Genomic DNA, 20,688 nt, shown 5'->3' with positions numbered 1-20,688 from the left:
TGCAACGCAGCGTCACAACTCTGTCAGACAGAATGTAGACACGGCCCTACGTCGGCCCGCTAAGCAGCGTGGGATCACGCTCCGTCACAAATACCTGAGAACTGCCGTGGGAGCTGCAAATATGCAGCACCGCCTTCCACCTGGACAACAGCTATGACATGGAGTACAAATTGCTTTCTGTAATGTTTTTTTATAGACGCACTCGCGCGCGTGCACACACACACACACACACACACACACACACACACACACACACACACACACACACACACACACACACACACACACACACACACACACACACACACACACACACACACACACACACACACACACTAAACTGGACTACATTGAAGTACAATACTTTGTATTATTTCTTCAGTGTTTAAATACCCTTGAATTAAGTCTACTACAAAGTTATTGTAGGATGTAACCACTGCCCATTCTTGACATGCCAATGTAAATTTGCTTTAGATTAGTGTCTATGGATTGATTTTAATCCTTTAATATATCTACAAAGGATTGCCCCTGGGGTGTTTGCTGAGTGACAGTCTCTGATTTAACATTGATACTGCTATGTGTGTGTGTGAGAGAAGACCAGGATGTCGGTACCAATAGGTTATTGCCTCACGCGCAGCTATCATCGCCGTCAGTACGGAGTTTCCTACGTTAGATACAATATTACATATGAAGGCAGCTTCTCATTGTTAGGGTCAGCCACATTTAAACGCTCGTGTCACATCACCGCTATTATATGGAGACGACAGCTTATATCGCACGTCGGCTGTTTCAAAGCCTCTGCCATTACCAGAAGCCCTTAACTGGCTAGCTAGCTCACTGTTTTCTCTTTGTTTGTCCTTACAACAAACAGTAATGGGCGGGGTGGCGATGGGGAGGAGGCTTTCAACTGGAGGTAGTGGCAGCTGCGGAAAGAGAGAAGCTCCCGATGATGCATAATTTGTCTGTTTACATGTGAGTGACACAGCGGGGTCTGAATCAAGGGGTTGCTGTCATGTTTTTCCATACGAGAAGGCTGTCAGGATAAGCATCAAGGCGAGGGGCTGCTGCTCCGGCAGCGTGCCCAGTAGAGCTGTCACCCCGCTCACACAACCAGAGGCCCAGTAGCATGTCAGAGGGTGCAGCCATTTTAATGTGATCTCTTATTATGTCCTCTAATTTCTTGACATTTCAAATGTCATAATTGCGGTGACTAATGCCAGATCTCCAGTTTCACCTGTCACGCCACGCATGAATCAATACCCCCAAGCCGTTTGTCGTACTTCAGCCGACCTCAGTGAGGCACGCAGCTATAGCACCTTTCCGTGCTCCACCTCGTTGACTCAGTCAGACAACCTGACAAGACTGGACTCTATTGTAGACAGATCTGTAATAATAATATATATATTATATCCCACAATTTTTCTAACCCATTTGTTTCACCCGGTGTCAATTGTCTAATATAATCCTGGGCGCTACACTCCCTCTGCCAACCTGGGGAGAGCAACGGACTGACCTCATGCTTCCTTCTATGCATGAGGAGTCCAAGTCGCTTCTTTTCACCTGACAGAGGGGAGTTCCCTGGGTGGATGTAGCGTGTGGAAGGAACACAGCCACTTCCTTTACCCTCCATTAGGCGTCTTGGGTGGCCAGGGGGAGGCAGTATAGAGACCAGGATTACTGCATGTTTTTGTGAGGGTACCTACCCTATAGGAGACATGGGGAGAACATGCTAACTCCACACAGAAAGGCCCTTTTGCCAACCCCACCTAAGGTATGGGCACTGATGACGCGGAGGAGAGAACACACCACTAGCGCCCAAAGCGTCCCCAGTGGGAATCGAACCCAGGACCTTCTAGCTGTGAGGCGACTGCGCCACCGTGCCCTCAAGATTTGTAATAACACAACACAAAATATTTTCACATGGAGGTCTGTGGCCAAATATAATGTTGTCCATGAAAAGGTTTGAGAAACACTGTGCTACTGAATGGGAAGGAAAGCACTTCCTCCTCATGCACACCTATAGGCAAGCTCTGAAAATACTTTTATGTGAGGAAATTGTCTAATTTACAAATCATCTAAATTAATTCTGCAACAGAGTCAAGCAAAGTAGAACTTTTATAGAGACAGCACTGTCCCCTATGAAAGGAGTTCAATCAAACTGTTGAAATGGTTGGAATTTATCAAAATACCAGGGTACATTCTAAAACTAATTACATTGAACTTTAGAGCTGAGATAAACAAGGAACATCATAATTTTAAACAATTAATTTCATATATTTTCAAATTTAGATGGCTTGGATAGAGTAACCCTGGAGAAGAAAGGAATGCACCCGGAGTGAGTGAATATTGATTGAAGGTGCGGTAAGACATGTATTAATTAGTACGCATCAAAACAGCATCACATCAGTTGTAATTAGCTAAGCTAATTTCTCTCTCCAGCACGAATAGATCTGCGTGTCACAATAGTGACTATCAACCGACAACAATTAGGGACTCTTGAGTGTGGCTTCCTAATGTGAAGCTAACAAACAGTACTGTCAGCTCTCGTGGTAGGAAGCGAGGCAGACAGCTAAAAACCCAGAGCCTGATGTGAAAAACCAAACAAAAATAATTGCCATTGCCTAAAATATTCCGTGAAATGATGGAAACCAAAGCTTCCGCAATATCGTTTGATAATTAGATCCCCTGTATCTGCTGCAAAATCATTTGCATAGTGGTCACTTGATAAATAAAGGCGCCCCTGGAAGTGACAGTATATAAATGACTTGTTTTGCAGACAGCAGATGGTGGATATCACAGGGAGAGAGGAGCTCACTCTGGAAAGCCCCACAATGCATGCCAGCTGCTACAGTCCCTGTTCCCCCTATCCTCGCCATGCAATTAAGCCATTCACAAGTTCTGCTGGTGAAGAGACCAGTTAATAGATATTCAATTAATTAGCTAAAAACGAGCAGATTCGCTCTCTTGTCTATTGATCAGGTGACCTCCGATGATTGATCACACGACTCGAAACCAGCTCACTCTCATTGATCTGATAGAGGAAGGAGAGATCATAAATGCTCAGAGTCAAAGGGGGAAAAAAACGACAACATAAAATCCTAATGAGGAGAGGGACGTTATCCTGAATTCCTCCCGGTGGATGGCTATTAAAAGATTAGTGTTTATCTGAGGCGGAGGGAGTTAATAATTCAGGTCGTTAAAAGATGAGTCTAATCTCAATGCAAAGTTGCTGAGTCAGCACAGCGCTGCCTAGTTTCTCCTGTGGGTTACATTTGCATGACACGTTAAATTGATTGACAGATGCTTGATATAAATGCACCCGGTGCGTGCAGCGATTGCACCGGGCGCTTTAGGACACACAGCAATAGGACATAAAGAGAGACAGACAAGAAGTATATAGTTGCTGTCGGGCAGAAACCTCATATCTCCAAGTTTCACATTTGTACTTTTTTGGTAAAGTAAAGCCCTGCTTCATCATACAAGACTGTCGCACAAAACTAGCGAAAATAGCCGATCTACAAGCACACAACACCTTGCGATGCAAGGCATTGTGTGCTTGTAGATCAGCTATTTCACTTATTTATTTATTTTTTGGGGGGGGGGCTTTTATGCCTTTTTTGATAGGACGGATCGGGAATCGAACTGGCGACGCGCCAGGCATCCGTGCCTATGTGGCAATGCCAAAGTGGTATGCGCCTGGACCAGTAGGCCAGTGGGTGCCCCTATTTTCACTATTTTTAAAATGATAAATACAAAACCAACGGTTTTGGACATATAGCGAGGCAGATAAAGTGCATATTACAGGTGAATCGTTCACTTGCGGATACAAGCACCAAAATTGGCACACATACTCCTTAGGCATTGCTCTTTTCAGAAAACCATCTGGCCAAAAAAAAAATCAAGATGGCGGCCAATTTTCATGATGGCCGCCATTGAATATACAGTAATCTTGCATTCCGCAATAAAATCCCATAGACTTGTCCTATTTGAATAATTTTGGTGTCAAATCATACATTTATCACTATGTAGAATCCAAATTTGGACCCATGGACTTACTCAATGGCTTCCTTGTACCATATATCAGTCCCGGAATCTTAATATTCTGCTAATAGTGTGGTGCGATGCGTCCAAAAAACAGCTCCCGTAGGATCTTTGTGCTAAAATTGATCTTTTTGCAGATCCTGGTTCTATAGAGTCCAAACTATGAGAAAATGATGGGTGTCAACTTTTCCGGACCCCCACCCCCTTTCTGGGGGTCATCTAGTTTGGGACCTGCATGCCAGAAGAGTACGCCAGCCAGTTAATGTCCAATTCTCTTAATATTATGGTTGTTTTGTAGGTTTTAAAACATTCTGAGTTCATTTATTACACTTTTGAAGCAGCCAGAATAAGCTTTCTGACTTTTGGTTGGGGTCTTTCCTCACCTGGGACCCCCCAGATGGACCCCTGAGCCTTTCTCAGTACTCGCTCTGCACCTGCTCCAGAACAATGTCATATTAGATCATAATTGAAGCATAAACTTTTTTTCTGAAAACAAAAAAAAAGTAGTAACAAATACCAGGGGTCTTCCACAGGGGCTTCGGGACCCCTGGGGGTCCTCGGAGTTACTACCTAGTGTGATAAGAAGTGTACTTCTAAGGATTTCTTTGCTAAAATGTATTTTTTTTACTGCTTTGGCTTTTATAGGGACCAAACTGTCAGAAAATGATGGGTGTCAGATTTTCCTGACCCCAGCCCCCTTTCTGGGGGGTCATCTATGTTAGGACCTCGCAGAACAGTATGTCAACCAGTTAATGTCCAATTCTCATAATATTAGAGTTGTTTTGAAGGTTTTAAAACATTCTAAGTTCATATATTGCACTTTTGAAGCAGCCAGAATAACCTTTATGACTTTTGGTGGGGGTCTCTCCTCACCTGGGACCCCCGGAATGACCCCTGAGCCTATCTCAGTACAGTCCTTGCTCTGCTCCTGCTCCAGAACAATTAGATCATACTTGAAGCATAAAAGCTTTTGTACCTGTACCTGGGCTCTGTAGCTAATACCAGGGGTCTTCCACAGGGTCCGGGACCCCCAGGTGTCCTCAGCGTTACTACAGGGGGCCATCCAAACGGCTGTTTACCCATATATGGAGACCCCCTGGTACCCATATATGGAGGTCCATGTACTGTATATGGAGATATGCTGTGAGAGCCCAAACATGCTTACTCAGTTATTTGTTATGTGAAAGTACTATGATGTCCATGACAACTGACAACATACACTTTTATGCCCATACATGGAGATCCCTGTCTGTAGAACCAGTCACACAGATATGGGCTGTCTTGGCCATCTGTCTTGGCCATATATGGATTCTGTTAGTGTGGTATGTGGCCAATGTGGCCTCCATATATGGGCATTCCCAAGTCCTGTTAGATATGGGCTTAATATTGAAGACATCAGGGAACTCCATATATGGACCTTGTCATACATCTTGAATCTATGACCTCAGCATCAAAGGCTGGATTGGGGTATGTCCCTGTGACAAACTATTATCATGTCCACTAGGGGTACTTAATGTACATCAAGCAGCCTCACAGAAACAGGACATAGACTCCTGCCCTATGAGCCTCAGGGCTGGGCAGTGGGTTGCCTTTGGCCAAAGACAGAACTTAAAGTGGATTCTGTTCATGACCTGTGTTGCACTCCTGCAGAAAAGAGCAAAGGGATGCTCTTCTTCCATGCCTTCACTGGCTGCGATGTTGTTTCAGCATTCCGCGTAAAGGGGAAGAAGTCTGCGTGGCAAACCTGGAATGTTTGTGATGAGGCTTCTGGTGTCTTCAGCAAACTCAGCCATTACCCACCTGTAGTGGATGATGAAGACCTGAAAACCTTGGAGAAGTTTGTGGTCATGATGTACGACCGATCCAGCACAGCTGAAGGTGTCAATGATGCGAGGTTGGACTTGTTTGCTCGGAAGCAGAGGCCATACGAAGCCATTCCTCCAACGCAAGCAGCACTGAAGCAACATGTGAAGCGCGCTTCCTATCAAGCGGCCTGCATCTGGAGTCAGTCAACAGTATGTCAACCAGAAATGCAGACTCCTGACAACTGGGGCTGGACCAAGAAAGGAGATCTGTGGCAGATTGATTGGACTGAGCTCCCACCCATTGCAGAGAGTTGCCAGCAGCTGACCAAGTGTGGATGCAAGTTGGAATGCTGCAGTCGATGCAAATGCTACCACTTTGGTCTGACCTGCACGGCACTGTGCAGCTGCAGGTGCGAGGTTTAGAAGCGTTGTAGTCTAGGCCTACTATACTATTGTACTATACTGCCTAGGCCAAAAAAAAAAAAAAAGAAAAGACAAAAAAAAACTACCTCCTGCCTCGACGGGATCATCACCTTATCGTGGTGAGGCAGTTTGCGTGTCTCCATGACCCCCAGAGCTATGTCGGCAGGAGTCTTGTACTCCTGTATTCCTGGCAGGGTTACCCAAGTCGAAAAGGTCGAAGAATAGAGACTAGACAAAGAGTGATCCCACGGCGCTATTATATCTACCATGCATTTTAGCCGCGTCAGCCGCTGTGCATTGAAATCCGCTCTGTTGAGTTACTACATTACTACATTACCCCCCCCCCCCCCCCACACACACACACACACACACACATACACACTATAAACCTCTAACAATACTAAGATATACACTACCACCCATTTTATCCGAGTCAGATAACACAAACCTCTAATTTAGCAGAATATTAGGATTCCGGGACTGATATATGGTACAAGGAAGCCAGTGAGTAAGTCCATGGGTCCAAATTTGGATTCTACATAGTGAAAAATGTATGATTTGACACCAAGATCATTCAAATAGGACAGGTCTATGGTATTTTATGGCGGCCATCTTGAAAAATGGCCGCCATCTTGAAATTTGATTTGGCCAGATGGTTTTATGAAAAGAGCAATCCCTAAGGAGTATGTGTGCCAATTTTGGTGCTTGTATCCGCAAGTGAACGATTATTTCTGTTATCTGCCCGGCTAATACAAGGTTTCCGACGATATACTGTATCTGTGGTTGAATAAGACGCATGGGTGGTGGGTCAACCTGGTCTCCATGGTGACGCGGGTGTCCTACCTCTCTGATTGCGGGGTCAGTGATACCGTCCAGGACGATGGAGCCCTCGTAGGTCACGTGGTGGAAGACGTTGAGGGCGCGCACGGCCTCGGGGCCTCGCTGCTTGTAGCCAAAAATAAGGTCAATCCACTGATGCAGCTGACATGACACAAACTCGCTTTCCAGGGCCTGTCAGAGGAGTACAGGGCAATTAGAGGTGAGAGGCATGCATGCAGAGCACAGGAGGGAGGGGGAACAACTAAACAGAACTGGTACACAACAAGAAACTAATAGTACATACACAGCGGTGTAAAGCAGTTGTGTAAAGTAATTAAAGGAGTAGTTCACCCCCAAAATGCCTTTTTTTCTATTGATCATGCCATGGAGAGTAGAGTTCAATAATATTTTTAGTTTTTTGTCACATTCTTAAGACAAAAATGTGATAACAATAAATTTACCCCCATTCGTTCCGGATGGGGACCCGTTTCGAAACCGGTCCCCATCCGGAATAAATGGGGGTAAATTTTCTCTAATCAAAATTTTGTCTTAGGAATGTGACAAAAAACTAAAAATATTATTGAACTCTACTCTCCATGGCATGAGTAATCAATAGAAAAAAAGTCATTTTGGGGGTGAACTACTCCTTTAAGTACATTTACTTAAGTACTGTACTTAAGTACACTTTTTAGGTATTTGTACTTTACTTGAGTATTTCCAATTTCCAATACTTTTACTTCTACTCCACTACATCTCAGATCCAAATATTGTACTTTTACTCCACTACATTCATTTGAAAACTTTAGTTACTAGCTACTTTGTAGATATAAATTATGATATTATAAAACATACACAAACCACTGTAGCCCTATTTTATACCTTGGCAATTTGAAAATAGCAGATCTACAAGGTCACAACGTGTTGTGAGCTTGTAGATCGTCTATTTTCAAACATATTGTACTTTTACTTTTGGTACTTTAAGTACATTTTTATGCCAACACTTTTGTACTTTTACTCAAGTACATTTTGAATTACAGACTTTTACTTGTAACGGAGTACTTCTACATTGCAGTATTGATACTTTTACTCAAGTAAAGAAATTGAGTACTTTTTCCACCACTAGTGTAAAGTAACTAAGTACATTTACATATGTACTGTACTTAAGTACAATTTTGAGGTATTTGTACTTTCCAATGTCCAATACTTTTACTTCTACTCCACTACATCTCGGATCCAAATATTGTACTTTTACTCCACTACATTTATTTGAAAACTTAAGTTACTTGTTAATTTGCAGATATAAATTACCAGTAAGACGCCTAAGGGCGACAAGTCATCTGGCCAGTATATCGGACCAGTTACCCATATATGGAGACCCCTGGTACCCATATATGGATATCCATGTACTGTGAGATATGCTGTGAGACCCCAAACATGCTTACTCAGTTATTCGTTATGTGAAAGTCCTATGACGTCTCACATCATACATACAATCGCTTTTATGCCCATATATGGAGATCCCTGTCTGTAGAACCAGCCACACAGATATGGTCTGGTTCTACATATGAAATCCTGTTAGATATGGGCTTAATGACATCAGGGATCTCCATAAAAGGGCATAAAAGGGATTCTGTTATAGTGTGGTTCCCCTGACATCACACTGTCAGAGCGTGATGTCAGAGCGTCAAACCCATAGACCGTAAAAAAGCATACACGCACGGACGGAGACATGATGTGCCATTTCTCATACTAAACTGCAACCTACGGTCGCAATAAAACTAACAGAGTACTTTTTACATTGCAGTATTGATACTTTTACTTAAGTAAACAAAATTGAGTACTTTTTCCAACACATTTTGAGAACTGCAAAACATAAAACCGGTAAAAAAGAAAACAACTTCCACCTACAGTAACAAGTCTGGCTGATCATAGATGGAAACTACAGTGTATCACTGAGATTATTACAAGGAACTATTACAAAAAGGAAAATAAAGCTTGCATTAAATTGGCTGAATACTGGCCAGTTATATTGGAAACAGGCTGAGAATGTACCGTAAGGAATGCAGCAGACATGGAGGCTACTGCATGTCCTTATGTACAAACTGTGATCAGCTCATACTGAGCAGAGCACCCCTCTGGGGAACACATATCATATTTCTCCATCTATTAAAAATAATGACCAGCTATCTTCACATGGAAACAAAGAAAGCTGTTCAATACTAATGGGTATCCAATTTACCGTAAACCGTCTGCAGGGGTAACATTGATAAAGTACTTGAGTGTGAAAGGCGATAATAGATTTCTTACGGGAGTGCCTGTAAAATGTTTTAGATATGAGATCCTGGGGCAGATAATTATTAGAAAATACCAACGGTATGGAAGTTGTGTGTTGGATATTTTTTGATATATCACTCCACATTACATTACAAAACTTTAATTCCCTTATTATAATGGTGTAAGGATTTTCTAGTAGGAATTTACACTCCTCCCCTCCTCGCCGTCAGGAGTAACAGCCATTACCAACAAAGCCAGCTCTAGCACACAGAGGCTGAGCTCGCCACAGGGCATATCACTGCAATTGAAAGTGGCACATGCAAAGATGAGAAATGGGAGGGAGGAGGGGGGAGAGAGAGAGAGAGAGAGAGAGAGAGAGAGAGAGAGAGAGAGAGAGAGAGAGAGAGATGAAATAATAGAGCAGGCAAGAGTGTAGGCTGGCAAAAGAACAGAACAAAGAAGAGACAAAAATGGAGGACAACTGTTTTCAGGCTGTGTGAAAAAAATGCAGGCCTACCAACCATAGAAGCACCTTAAATATTCTAAATATTTCCATTCTTCAGTGATCCTCATGTCTCATTTCAGCAACCCGGTCCTGATGCCACATACTGTAACATATAGCAGCTTCCTGCCTCTCCCCTGTACCCACCACCCCCCACCACTCCCCTCGTCGTTGTACAAAGGCTGGTGTGGCGGACCAGGGCATCGTGGGTAAAGCACGGGGAAAGGTCACCTCCGTGAGACAGCCTCCTAGCCCCGCACTGTCACTCCTGCTGAAAAGGTCAAGTGTGTTCTGGCAGCCCTTCCCCCCACCTCTGGTCCTCTGGCTGGAACCGCTGCAGCCTCTAACCTCGGGCTACACACATCACACTCGGAACTTTGTTCCATGGCATTCTGAGCTGGAACTATCGTTTCCGTTTTCCAGTCCCCTTACAAGTGCATGCTATCTGAAATGTACGACCGATATAAACACTGCTGCATTTGGTGTATTTATAGAATGTACAATGGGGTTGCTGAGCTATGACTATCCATGTGATTCCGATGTCTGACAGCAGAGGAGATTTGGTTCTCCATTTCCCCCAATGCCTGCTGGGAGCTCCATGTTGCATGCAAATAGCCTTCCCTGATTAACCACACACAAACATGCACATGCGCACACATACACACACGCAGACATACGCATGCACAAACACACACGTGCGCATGCTCGCACCCTGCAAGCAGCCAAGTCATGATTGATGAGTCCTGGCATTAGGTAACATTATAGGCCACTCTTACTGGCTGTGTCCTTTAGTGACATCACTGGGGTCAGGAGTACAGTGTTAGTATCGAGCGGTGCACTATTATGCTTTATGAACAAGCCAGGGAGACACGCTGTTGCAGGGTGCAGAGGGAGAGGGGTTGGGAATGATTTCACTCCTGAATAACATCAGAGCATCTAAATTATGAAAACTGTACTCATATATTGCATGGCAAGTATTTATTTATAATATAAATGATGATGCTGAAGCGCTGTAACAGTATGTCATAAATTGCACGTTGAAAAGACTGGGTGAGAGCTGCACTGAAGAGAACATGTTCAACTAAATATGCTAAACAGAATAGGCTCCTACCATTCTGTTTATCCTAACAAAGTCCTCTGGTTTCTTGGCCCAGGCTGGCATGTCCACGTCACCCACCATGTCCCGGTCCTCTCTCATGCCAAGGTGGTAGCCGTTGCTATTGACAAACATCTCTGGGAGGTAGTAGAACTCTGGGATTAGCTCCTAAAGGCCCACAAACGACACAGAGAGATAGAGAGACAGAGAGAGACAGAGAGAGAGAGAGAGAGAGAGAGAGAGAGAGAGAGATGATGTGTGCTGTTACCGTGACACACAAGTTCACAAGGTTTGGTAATGTAGCTTTCTATCAACCGGCCACCCCGTCCACTACAGTACAATCCTCAGTGTTAATTAACTATATAAATGGTCCCCAAATGGACCATTTCTACACTCTCAGGGTTAAATTACCAAAAAAAGAAAGAAATGTTGTGATAGCTAAACAGATTTCTTTTTTAAAGTCTTGAGTATCCACATGCGAGCGAGGGACACTCCAGGGGAAAAGGTAACACAGACAAACCATACACCAGGCCACGCGGAGCTGCTGAGAGGTGCTAGTCAGGTTATTCTACACGAAGGTGTTTGTTGAGTTAAATGAAACTGGAACTGAGTTGGGTTTTTCTCCCCAGTCGCTGGGATCTGGTGATGGGGTCAGGACCTCGGCATGGAGGAAGGGAAGCCAGTGTGGAAAACGAGCCTTCAATGTTATCCCCAGTGTGATTCCAAGGTCTGAGCAAGAGGACAAACATTTACCTGGGCTTACAGAAAAGACCATTCCCAAAGGAAGTATAAATGCTAGACTGCATCATGAGATCACCCTTGGAAAAGAAAAGAAAAAAGAAAAACTTTATTTTTTGCCAAACATATAAATCAAGTCTCGCTCATTCTACTGTCCCTACTCTAATCCCCTTTTCTCTTGATCGTGCAGCCCATGAGAGCTAAGCGGGCGATGCACAATGAGGCATATGCACACCAGGAATGTAGCTCCACCATCTTTGTCCTCCTCATTAAGAAAACATTTTCTAAATAGCTTTCTAATGAGGACAAAGTATTGTTGTTGACGTTTCATGAGTGGACCCAAATCGTGAAAGCGGGCCATAAGATTTTTAAATCCTTGTATTAGGCTTGTTTTATGATGGCAGGGTGCAGTAATGCCATGGAGTTTTATCATGCCTATAGGGTGCATAACATATGGGGCTTTTAGGCTCCCATAAATCACTAGGTTTTAGAGAGAGGGAGTTGGCATGACATGGTACAGCTCTATAAAACTTCCAGGTCTGCTGTTGGTCACATTTCACCCTCTGCACACGACAGCGGGGAAGGGAGTCGACTGGCTTTTCCTCCCTCTCTTCCACCCTCTCGCACACTTTCCCTCCTCTTTTTTCGTTTGTAAACTTCCTGCCGTAACTCAGCACCGAGCCGTTAAAACTGCCAGCTCCGTTTTCAAGCCCACCTCCCCTGGCAGCCATTAATTCTGCAACAGCATCGTAATGGGCTAACAAGTCAATCACACAAGCCTCCATTGCTTTACACTGTGTCACCTTAATGACACGTTCGTCAAAATCTGTCACCGGTGGAGTGCTGCTGGATTCCTTCAGACAGCATGGTGGCGGTTTTGGTGTGTGTGTGTGTGTGTGTGTGTGTGTGTGTGTGTGTGTGTGTGTGTGTGTGTGTGTGTGTGTGTGTGTGTGTGTGTACAACAGTGTATATATATATATGTGTGTGTATGTTCACAGGGAGCCAAGTCTGTCTCCGATCCCCTTAGTGTGGCTGTGTCTGCTTGACAAACATGCACATACACACACGGACGCACACGAAAATAAGTGGGAGGTATGGATGCACACTAATGATGGGGGTGATGGGGTGGTTGTGGAGGTGAGGGGCTTGGCGGTGGTGGAGGGCTGGCCAGTGCAGTCCTTGTTTCCATTTGACTTGCTCTTTTAGGAGGTCATCCCCGTCAGGGGCTGCAGCCTCCCCTGGTCTTGTCGTCATTACTGCTGAAGGAGGCCGGGGTTAATGAAGGAGGCACCCTGGTAAAAACACGCTGCCTTTTAATCAGAACTCTGATGAGCCACTCACCGCACCGGGCTGTGGCTGACCTTAACCCTGGACACTCCGCTCAGTCTCAATCAGTGCACGCCGTGGGTGTGTGTGTACACAGCGCGACTAGTAGACTCTGTGTTTGCGCGTGCACCCTGTGTCTGTGCGCGTGCATGTTCACGTCTGTCGATCTGACGGCTTGCATGTTAGCCAAAATCTGTCTGCAACGCACGCCAGGAGGCCAGTGTGGGTCTATTTATTTTTTTGCAGAGGTTTTTAGTTTCATACTCTACATTCTTTTTCTTTTTTTGCAGCGAGCGGAACTGGGGAAATTAGCAGGAAAAAAGAAAGGGTGATGATATGAAGCACTACATAATATGTGATATGATCTATTAGTCATAATATTGGCTCTGCCTCACAGTTTGCGCCTAATGCACCATAGGTAAACCAAACAAGCTATAGTGTAATAATTCTATGCCTGGTATTTATTATGAAACACTGCTATGTTTCAGCCCAGTCTTCCACAGCAGGGCACAACTCCTTTTCTGTAATAGATCAGTAGCCAACCTATGTGTGTAAAAACAAATGCATGCAGGCATGCAAGTGGTTTAAAGTAGGCTGTATTTGTTAACAGGGTGGCGACTATTCGACTGTACATTGGTTTGCAGCTCTCCACGTCTGGCTCGCATAGACTGCCGGCCACTTTCCCCTAGGTCCTGGCATGTAAAAGCCCTGTCTGTACATAAAAGACTACATTTTAAATAGCTTTTGTCATTAATGCTTTATTAATTGCCTAGGGCAACACTACCCGATGCTGGGTGTGCTAGAAATATATGACACTTTGAGGTCAGTGCATATCCCCGCTGTGGTGTTATGCAGTGGGTAAAATGGAGGCGAATCAGCAGGGTTCAGCGTTTTCAGCGACTGTGGGTTTGCAGAGGGAGGGCTTTGTCTTTCTCGCAGACACAGCCTTTGTTCACAAGCACCACTAAACGCACGCACAGGCATATTACCTCTATTTTTAAACATGTTTGTTTCAAATATGAGTTGAATCAAATGTGTGTTTCTCTATGCTCATGTGTGAGACCTGTGTACTATTGGTCTTTGTGCTTCGCTGCTCGGATATGCCATTTATAATTCATGGTATATATTTGAGACATTTCTAGACTTTGACTTTAATAGCAGTGATGGAGAGGCACTGAAGTAAACATATTATTGAAGGGATGTGTGCTGTGTCCAAACATTGCAGAAACACATCACTTGTAATTAACGTGATAGGTACACTACTGTTCATCCCTAGATTTACGTATGCACATATCCTTAAATATACAACATGATTAAGACATCTAGGCCTAGAATTATTGACTGCTTTAACCAATGAAAAATAGCAGATATACAAGCTCACAGTGGCTGCGAGCTTGTAGATCTGCTATTTTTGGGGGGAAAAAAACGTGAAAATGTGTGCAAATCTTTGAATATATGTATTTTCAAAGCGAACGGTTATAACTCAAATTTTGCTTCTGGGTGGTCCCTGGAACTAGATATTTTGAGATGGGGGTCTGTGGTCAAATAATTATCAGTTTGGGGGTCCTTCACATGAAAAGGTTTGAGAACCACTGACATAGTATAGTCTCTCAAGAACAGACTAACTGAGCTCCAGTTAAGTGAAAAGGACCTTTTCTTTGACGATGGATAGCCAGATTGCTGACATAGAAATATAGGTTTTTCAAAAAAACCTTAGAAGGATTCAAAAGACACTTATAGAATCGGGTCAAAATTAAGTTTTTCAAGTTTTTTCAAAAATAGCAGATCTACAAGCTCGCAGTGCTGTGAGCTTGTATATCTGCTATTTTTCAATAGTTAAAGCATAAAATAATGAAACACAAAATGTGTACCCGTTCTGAATGGGTTAAGACATCTAGGTTGAAAAGAGTGATGAAAAGATGATGAAAAAGGTTTGATGTGGTTTAAAGTTTTAAGACACCCATCACATATCCATCATGGGTGCCTTTGTACCTGTATTTACTTTACTTTGGTAAAGAGGCAATTGTTATTCTCAGTCTTGTAGAAATCAATGTTTACAGATGAACATAAAAGTGACACGAGGAAAGGATTGAGTACAATTATAAATAGCATGTGATTTTCAACAGAGCCGCCTTCATTCTTTCTCTCACCTTAACATCAGAGGTGTCCCTCTGGCAATTCCTCCAGGAGCAGGCAACGGCTGAAAAGGTGCGGTCGGGATGGTCAAACTTGTTGTCATTGACACTGTGGAAGAACGTGGTAAAGGGCTCCTATGTGGGAAAGAACACATACGTACGTACGTACGCACACACACACACACACACACACACACACACACACACACACACACACACACACACACACACACACACACACACACACACACACACACACACACACACACACACACACACACACACACACACACACACACACCATTGTCATAAAGTTCAACAACCCCCCCATACACAAATAGGAAGTCACCGGTACATGATCAAAATCAAGTTCTAACAGTGTTTTAAGTCACAGTGAAATCGTATCACATTCTCATGGAACATGAGGACTTGGAAGTGAAAGGACGTAGTTGTAATTCGCAGCATTCTTTCATTGTTATCCTTTCCTGCGCCTAAAGTAAGTCTGCGGCGATCGGTCACTCATTTACTGTTCTCATGCCTGAGGGAGAATTAATTAGTGCTCTTCCTGAATACAGTGAGTAATGGTGGTAATTGGCTCATATTTGGTGTTCTCAGCCTGAGATGGTGGACACCACAGGCTGCGGCGGGCGGATCACTCACCAGCGGAAGAAAGGGATTGTGGGAGTGATGCCACGAAGGCCAGTCTAACTACTGTCTGGGGAGATCTCCCAATTCATCAGTCCCTTACTAATGAGGGAGGGGAGGGAGGGGGGGGAGAGAAACTACAGTACAAAACTCCCCATCAAGCTCTCTCAAAATTAATAAGCTGTCTCTTCACTATCAAATGTGTCCGAACCGCAGGAGGCTGGGCAGGTCGTGTGGGCCTGCCTTTGCGGAGGGAACAGATTATGTGCGAGTACATATGTGTCCTCCTCCTCCTCCACAGTAAATGAGGACAGTGCTCAGTAACCTTGATGGACATGTCTGCCAGCACTCGCTGGGTTGTCTGAAACACATAAACCTGCCACGGCAGCCCCTGTAAATCATTACCCAGCCACTCTTTATTTAGTTCGCATATGCCAGTTTACTGGCCTGTGAAATGCTCTTTCTGGGGCTCTCTGGTGGAACTCTGAGGCCAATCAGATTGAGATGTTTGGGCTGTATTGCACATCAAGGCGGGCGTTCTTATCCTCCAACCGACATACCTCAAAGGAGCGCCAGCATCAAGTTTGACAAGTGACAGTCAACCTAATGCAAACTCAGCAACGAATCATTTTCTTACAGTGGGGGGGTTCTGCCTCGTCCCTATTCATAGGGGCAAGACGAAACGCTTGCCAGATCCCTGGATATAACATTATAGCCAGTGGTGGAAAAATTACTCACATTTGTTACTTGAGGAAACGTATCAATACTGCAATGTAGAAATACTCTGTTACAAGTAAAAGTCCAAAACTCTACATTTACTTGAGTAAAAGTACAAAGGTATTGGTATCAAAATGTACTTAAAGTACCAAAAGTAGAAAATACTCCAATTAGGACATTCTACTTATGCAGAATGTCCTAATTGAAGTTTTCAAACAAGCAGATCTACAAGCTCACAATGCGTTGCATCGCGAGTCTTCGCGACGCATTGTGAGCTTGTAGATCGGCTATTTTCAAATAATAATTAAATCCAAATAATAATCCAAATCTACAAATAATTAGTAACTAAAGTTTCCAAATAGTAAACTACAATATTTGGATCCGAGACGTAGTGGAGTAGAAGTAAAAGTAATGGAATTTGGAAATACTCAAGTAAAGTACAAATACCTGTAAATGTACTTAATTGCTTTACACCACTGGCCAGATCCCTGGATATAACATTATAGCACCATAAAGTATTGGTTGAGGTAATGGAGTTACTCACTAGCCTCACAAGCCACTGCAGGGTAGAGGCAGCAGTGGAATAGTGGGAGTTGTAGTGACATGGCGGCGTCTGGTCATCTTCCCACGTCTCATCATAGCGGTCGGCAAAAAACACTGCACGCTTCGGATTTAGAGCTCCGATTGGCTAGAAGAGCAATAAGAGATTATACATGTTTGATTTCTTGCAAGAAGGCAGGAATGCAATAACAAGTCTCACCTGCCAGCATTAATTAAAGGTTAAACACCCACATTAAATGAAAAATGATGTTCTTTAACAGGTCCTTCATGGAGAAATTATGCTCAAGAAAAGCACAGTCAAAGCAGTTAAAGCACAAATCAACAGAACTAAAAGAAACATCTCACCATAAAATGACATTTAACTTTCAAAAGCAACTAACGGATGAGTTTGTACTGTAAGTTATGCAATGCAGTCCTTTAGCTGGGACATTTAACAGAACTGTATAGTATCCGTCTGTCCAACCGTTCTGGTGTGTTGAATATAATGAATACGAGGACCTATGGAGTCTTAGCAGGCCTCCATTAGCCTACGTGTGGAAAGACCAGTAGAGGGACAGGGGGGGAGTAAACAGGGCAGACGAGAAGCCTTTCTCTGGGATTTGTCTGTCAGACCCCATTATTCTCCTGCACCCTAAAAAGTTCCTGTTGCCCTGTCTCCCTGCCTAGATTTATGGGGGTAACAGGGAGAAGGAGAGCGAGATGGAGTGCTGAGGAAGGAGGGAGGAGATATGGGCGGCTCCTGCTAAATGTTGTGGGTAATCCATATGGATTAACCCTGGCTGACCCGATTTACACCCAGCACGCCCACATACCCAAACACTGTACTCAGCACTCGTGCCTCCATTGGTGTTGAGAGGCCTTGTAGAGCTACTAGGCACCGCTTCTGGTAGTTCACTGGAAAGAAACTCTGACTGAATGTCTGGAATTGTCTTACCTTTGAAAGCTCATAAAAATAAAGTGGTGGAAAAAGTACTGTTTTACTTGAGTAAAAGTGTAATTTCTGCAACGTAGAAATACCCTGTTAGGCTGAAGCCACACCAAAGTACCTATGAGAGTGGAATCTCCAATCCGCCAATGCATTTCAACGAGAATAGAGCGTTTTTTTGCAGAAATCCTGTACTGGCATGAAATGCCAGTAAAAAATCCCATTGAAATGCATTGGCGGAATGGGGATTCCACTCTCAGGGTGCCCTCACACCAAAATACCTATGAGAGTGGAATCCGCGTTCCGCCAATGCATTTCAATGAGAGTGAAGCGGTTTCATGCCAGCAGAGGATTTCTGCAAAAAACGCTCCCTTATCATTGAAATGCATTGATGGAACGCGGATTCCACTCTCATAGGTATTTTGGTGTGAGGGCACCCTCATAGGTACTTTGGTGTGGCTTCAGCCTTATAAGTAAAAGTCTGGTATTCAAAATTGGTATCATACCAAAAGAGAAAGTACTCATTGTGCAGAATGTCACATTTCACAAGTTCAAAATGTATACAAATCTTTTGAAAATAGCAGATCTACAAGCTCACCATGTGTCGCATCGCGACACATTGAACGAGCCAAAAGTGACAATATTTGTGCAATCACAAACAGTAATATACAAATCTATGCCTTAGTAGTACAGGAGAATACAATTCTCTTGGAAGAGAAGAGTCTAAATCGATAGAAAACGTAAAACAAAGAAGAAGAAGAAGAAGAAGAAGAAGAAGAAAGATTTTAAAGGGGCTACACCATGAATTTAAAAGATTTCTACTTTTTCTGTCTCCCCTTTATGTAAGCATGGGGAGTCCAATGCTTTGCCAACAAATGGCTTTTTGGTATTGCAGCTGAAGATGCTTGAAATGACAGACAGACAGAACATGGAAATTCTATATCTGAGTGGTTGTTTAGGCTTAAACCATAAAAAAAAGTGTTATGGGCTTATATTTTCAGTATGTAAAATATATATTTTTTAATATGCATGGTGTAAATGCCAGAGATCATAACTAGATCATAACTACAATCAATTCCAATGTGAAATGTGTGCTAATGAACTGCTGTCTAGTTACAGTGAGAATAAAACAAGATTCAAAGTTCATTATTTAAGCCAATTATCAATAGTTGGCTCAACATTATGCAGACATGATCAAAGGGGGGTCTTGCTTTGCTTTTTCATTTTGACGTGTTCCTAAGGCAACACATTTACACCATTAAACATACATTTAATGCTGAACAAATTACCGTATGTGCTTTTAAATCACACTGTCCGATGGGAAAGCCCTGTGGGCATATTGGTAGTCAATAGTAATACACTCAGTACTGTTGTGTCTGAGTCAGTGATAGAGAGGGGGAGGGAAACTGTTAATGTAATCAATGGAAGCTTTGGTGTCTGAACTCTGCAGCTGCCATGTTCTAGCTTTACGAGTCATGGGAAATCTATCAAAACAAAGCATTCAATAAACCCTTTTGCAAATCCCGCCCCATTCTGCCCTGTTACTATGATGGGACATTAACCCTGGGCAGATTGTTTTTATAGTGGAAGTGGATGGGATTTTTTTCCCCCTTCATAGCCTCATTACAGCTATATAAAGTACCAAAGGAAAAACACCTGGGTGATATTAATAAAAAGGGAAGACAAAGGTACAGTAGTTACATTGCAAAACAGGGGGTTTACCCGAAAATATATGTTTTAATTTGTTTAATCCCAGTGGGACAGAATCCTCTTTGCAGATTCTTTTATAGTGGTAGTGGATGGGATTTTTTTCCCCTTCATAGCCTCATTACAGCTATATAAAGTACCACAAAAAACACATCTACGTGATATTAATAAAAAGGGAAGAAAAAGGTACAGTAATTACATAGCAAAACAGTAGTTTTCCCCCGAAAAATAAATGTTTTAATTAGTTTAATCCTCTGGATCAGAGATAGAAAGAGAAGCGCATTGCATCTTGGGTACTAGGAAGAGGACAGAGAGAATGTTTCTCCTCACATAATAGGCTGGCTTTTCGTAATTCTGCCCATTTAAATTATATGTACCCAATCGTGACTCTTAGACCATTGATAAGGTACATGTGAACTAGTTTGTTGAAGCTTATTCGTTATGATGAGCGAGATCGCTTGACGCTTGCCGTCGCTATCACCGTACCGGCCGATCTCCGTGTCGCGCACTGCGGACAGTTGTTGAAAGCCACATTCAATATTCTCCACTGCACAAACTCCACCCCCGATAGCAAAAAGTGAATGTTTTTTTCTGGTTGGCCAGTCAGGGAGTCTCAGGGACCAATCAGAAGGCTGACAAACGGTCTATTCAAACTACTGTGAGAGGGGGACCTAAAAATAAAACAATAAATAAAAACTTGTTTAAAATTGTGTTTTGTGCAACCTACTTTATGTGTAAAAGAAAGGCAATCTTTGTTATATCACATATTATTGCTATATTCCTCTACATTTGGCATGGTATAAAAAGTCATCACATTTCAACTCCATCGAAACTAAATGGCCACGTCTTTTTTTCGTTCTTCCTTGAAATTTAATGGAGGCACACATGAATGTTGGCACAATTGGATAGAATGAAAGAGAAGTTTACTGAGATCTACTTAGATTTATGGGGTGATAATAGTCTGCCATGAGACG

The 20,688-nt window shown here is 43.2% G+C and overlaps 1 protein-coding gene across 1 annotated transcript in view; it reads right to left on the bottom strand.

Moving 5' to 3' along the window:
- nbeab (neurobeachin b) overlaps nt 1-20,688 on the bottom strand; it is a gene marked incomplete at its 5' end in the record, with an annotated part of 383,543 nt that overhangs the window by 22,416 nt on the left and 340,439 nt on the right. Inside the window, 4 exons of the mRNA XM_080732091.1 lie at nt 7,041-7,280; nt 10,976-11,128; nt 15,175-15,294; nt 17,066-17,209. Coding sequence (XP_080588217.1) covers nt 7,041-7,280; nt 10,976-11,128; nt 15,175-15,294; nt 17,066-17,209 — 657 coding nt within the window. The remainder of the gene's footprint in view (nt 1-7,040; nt 7,281-10,975; nt 11,129-15,174; nt 15,295-17,065; nt 17,210-20,688) is intronic.

The sequence above is a fragment of the Nannobrachium achirus genome (assembly GCF_963921795.1).
Source record: "Nannobrachium achirus genome assembly, chromosome: 8".
NCBI lineage: Eukaryota > Metazoa > Chordata > Actinopteri > Myctophiformes > Myctophidae > Nannobrachium > Nannobrachium achirus.
This window is presented reverse-complemented; position numbering and strand designations above follow the sequence as displayed.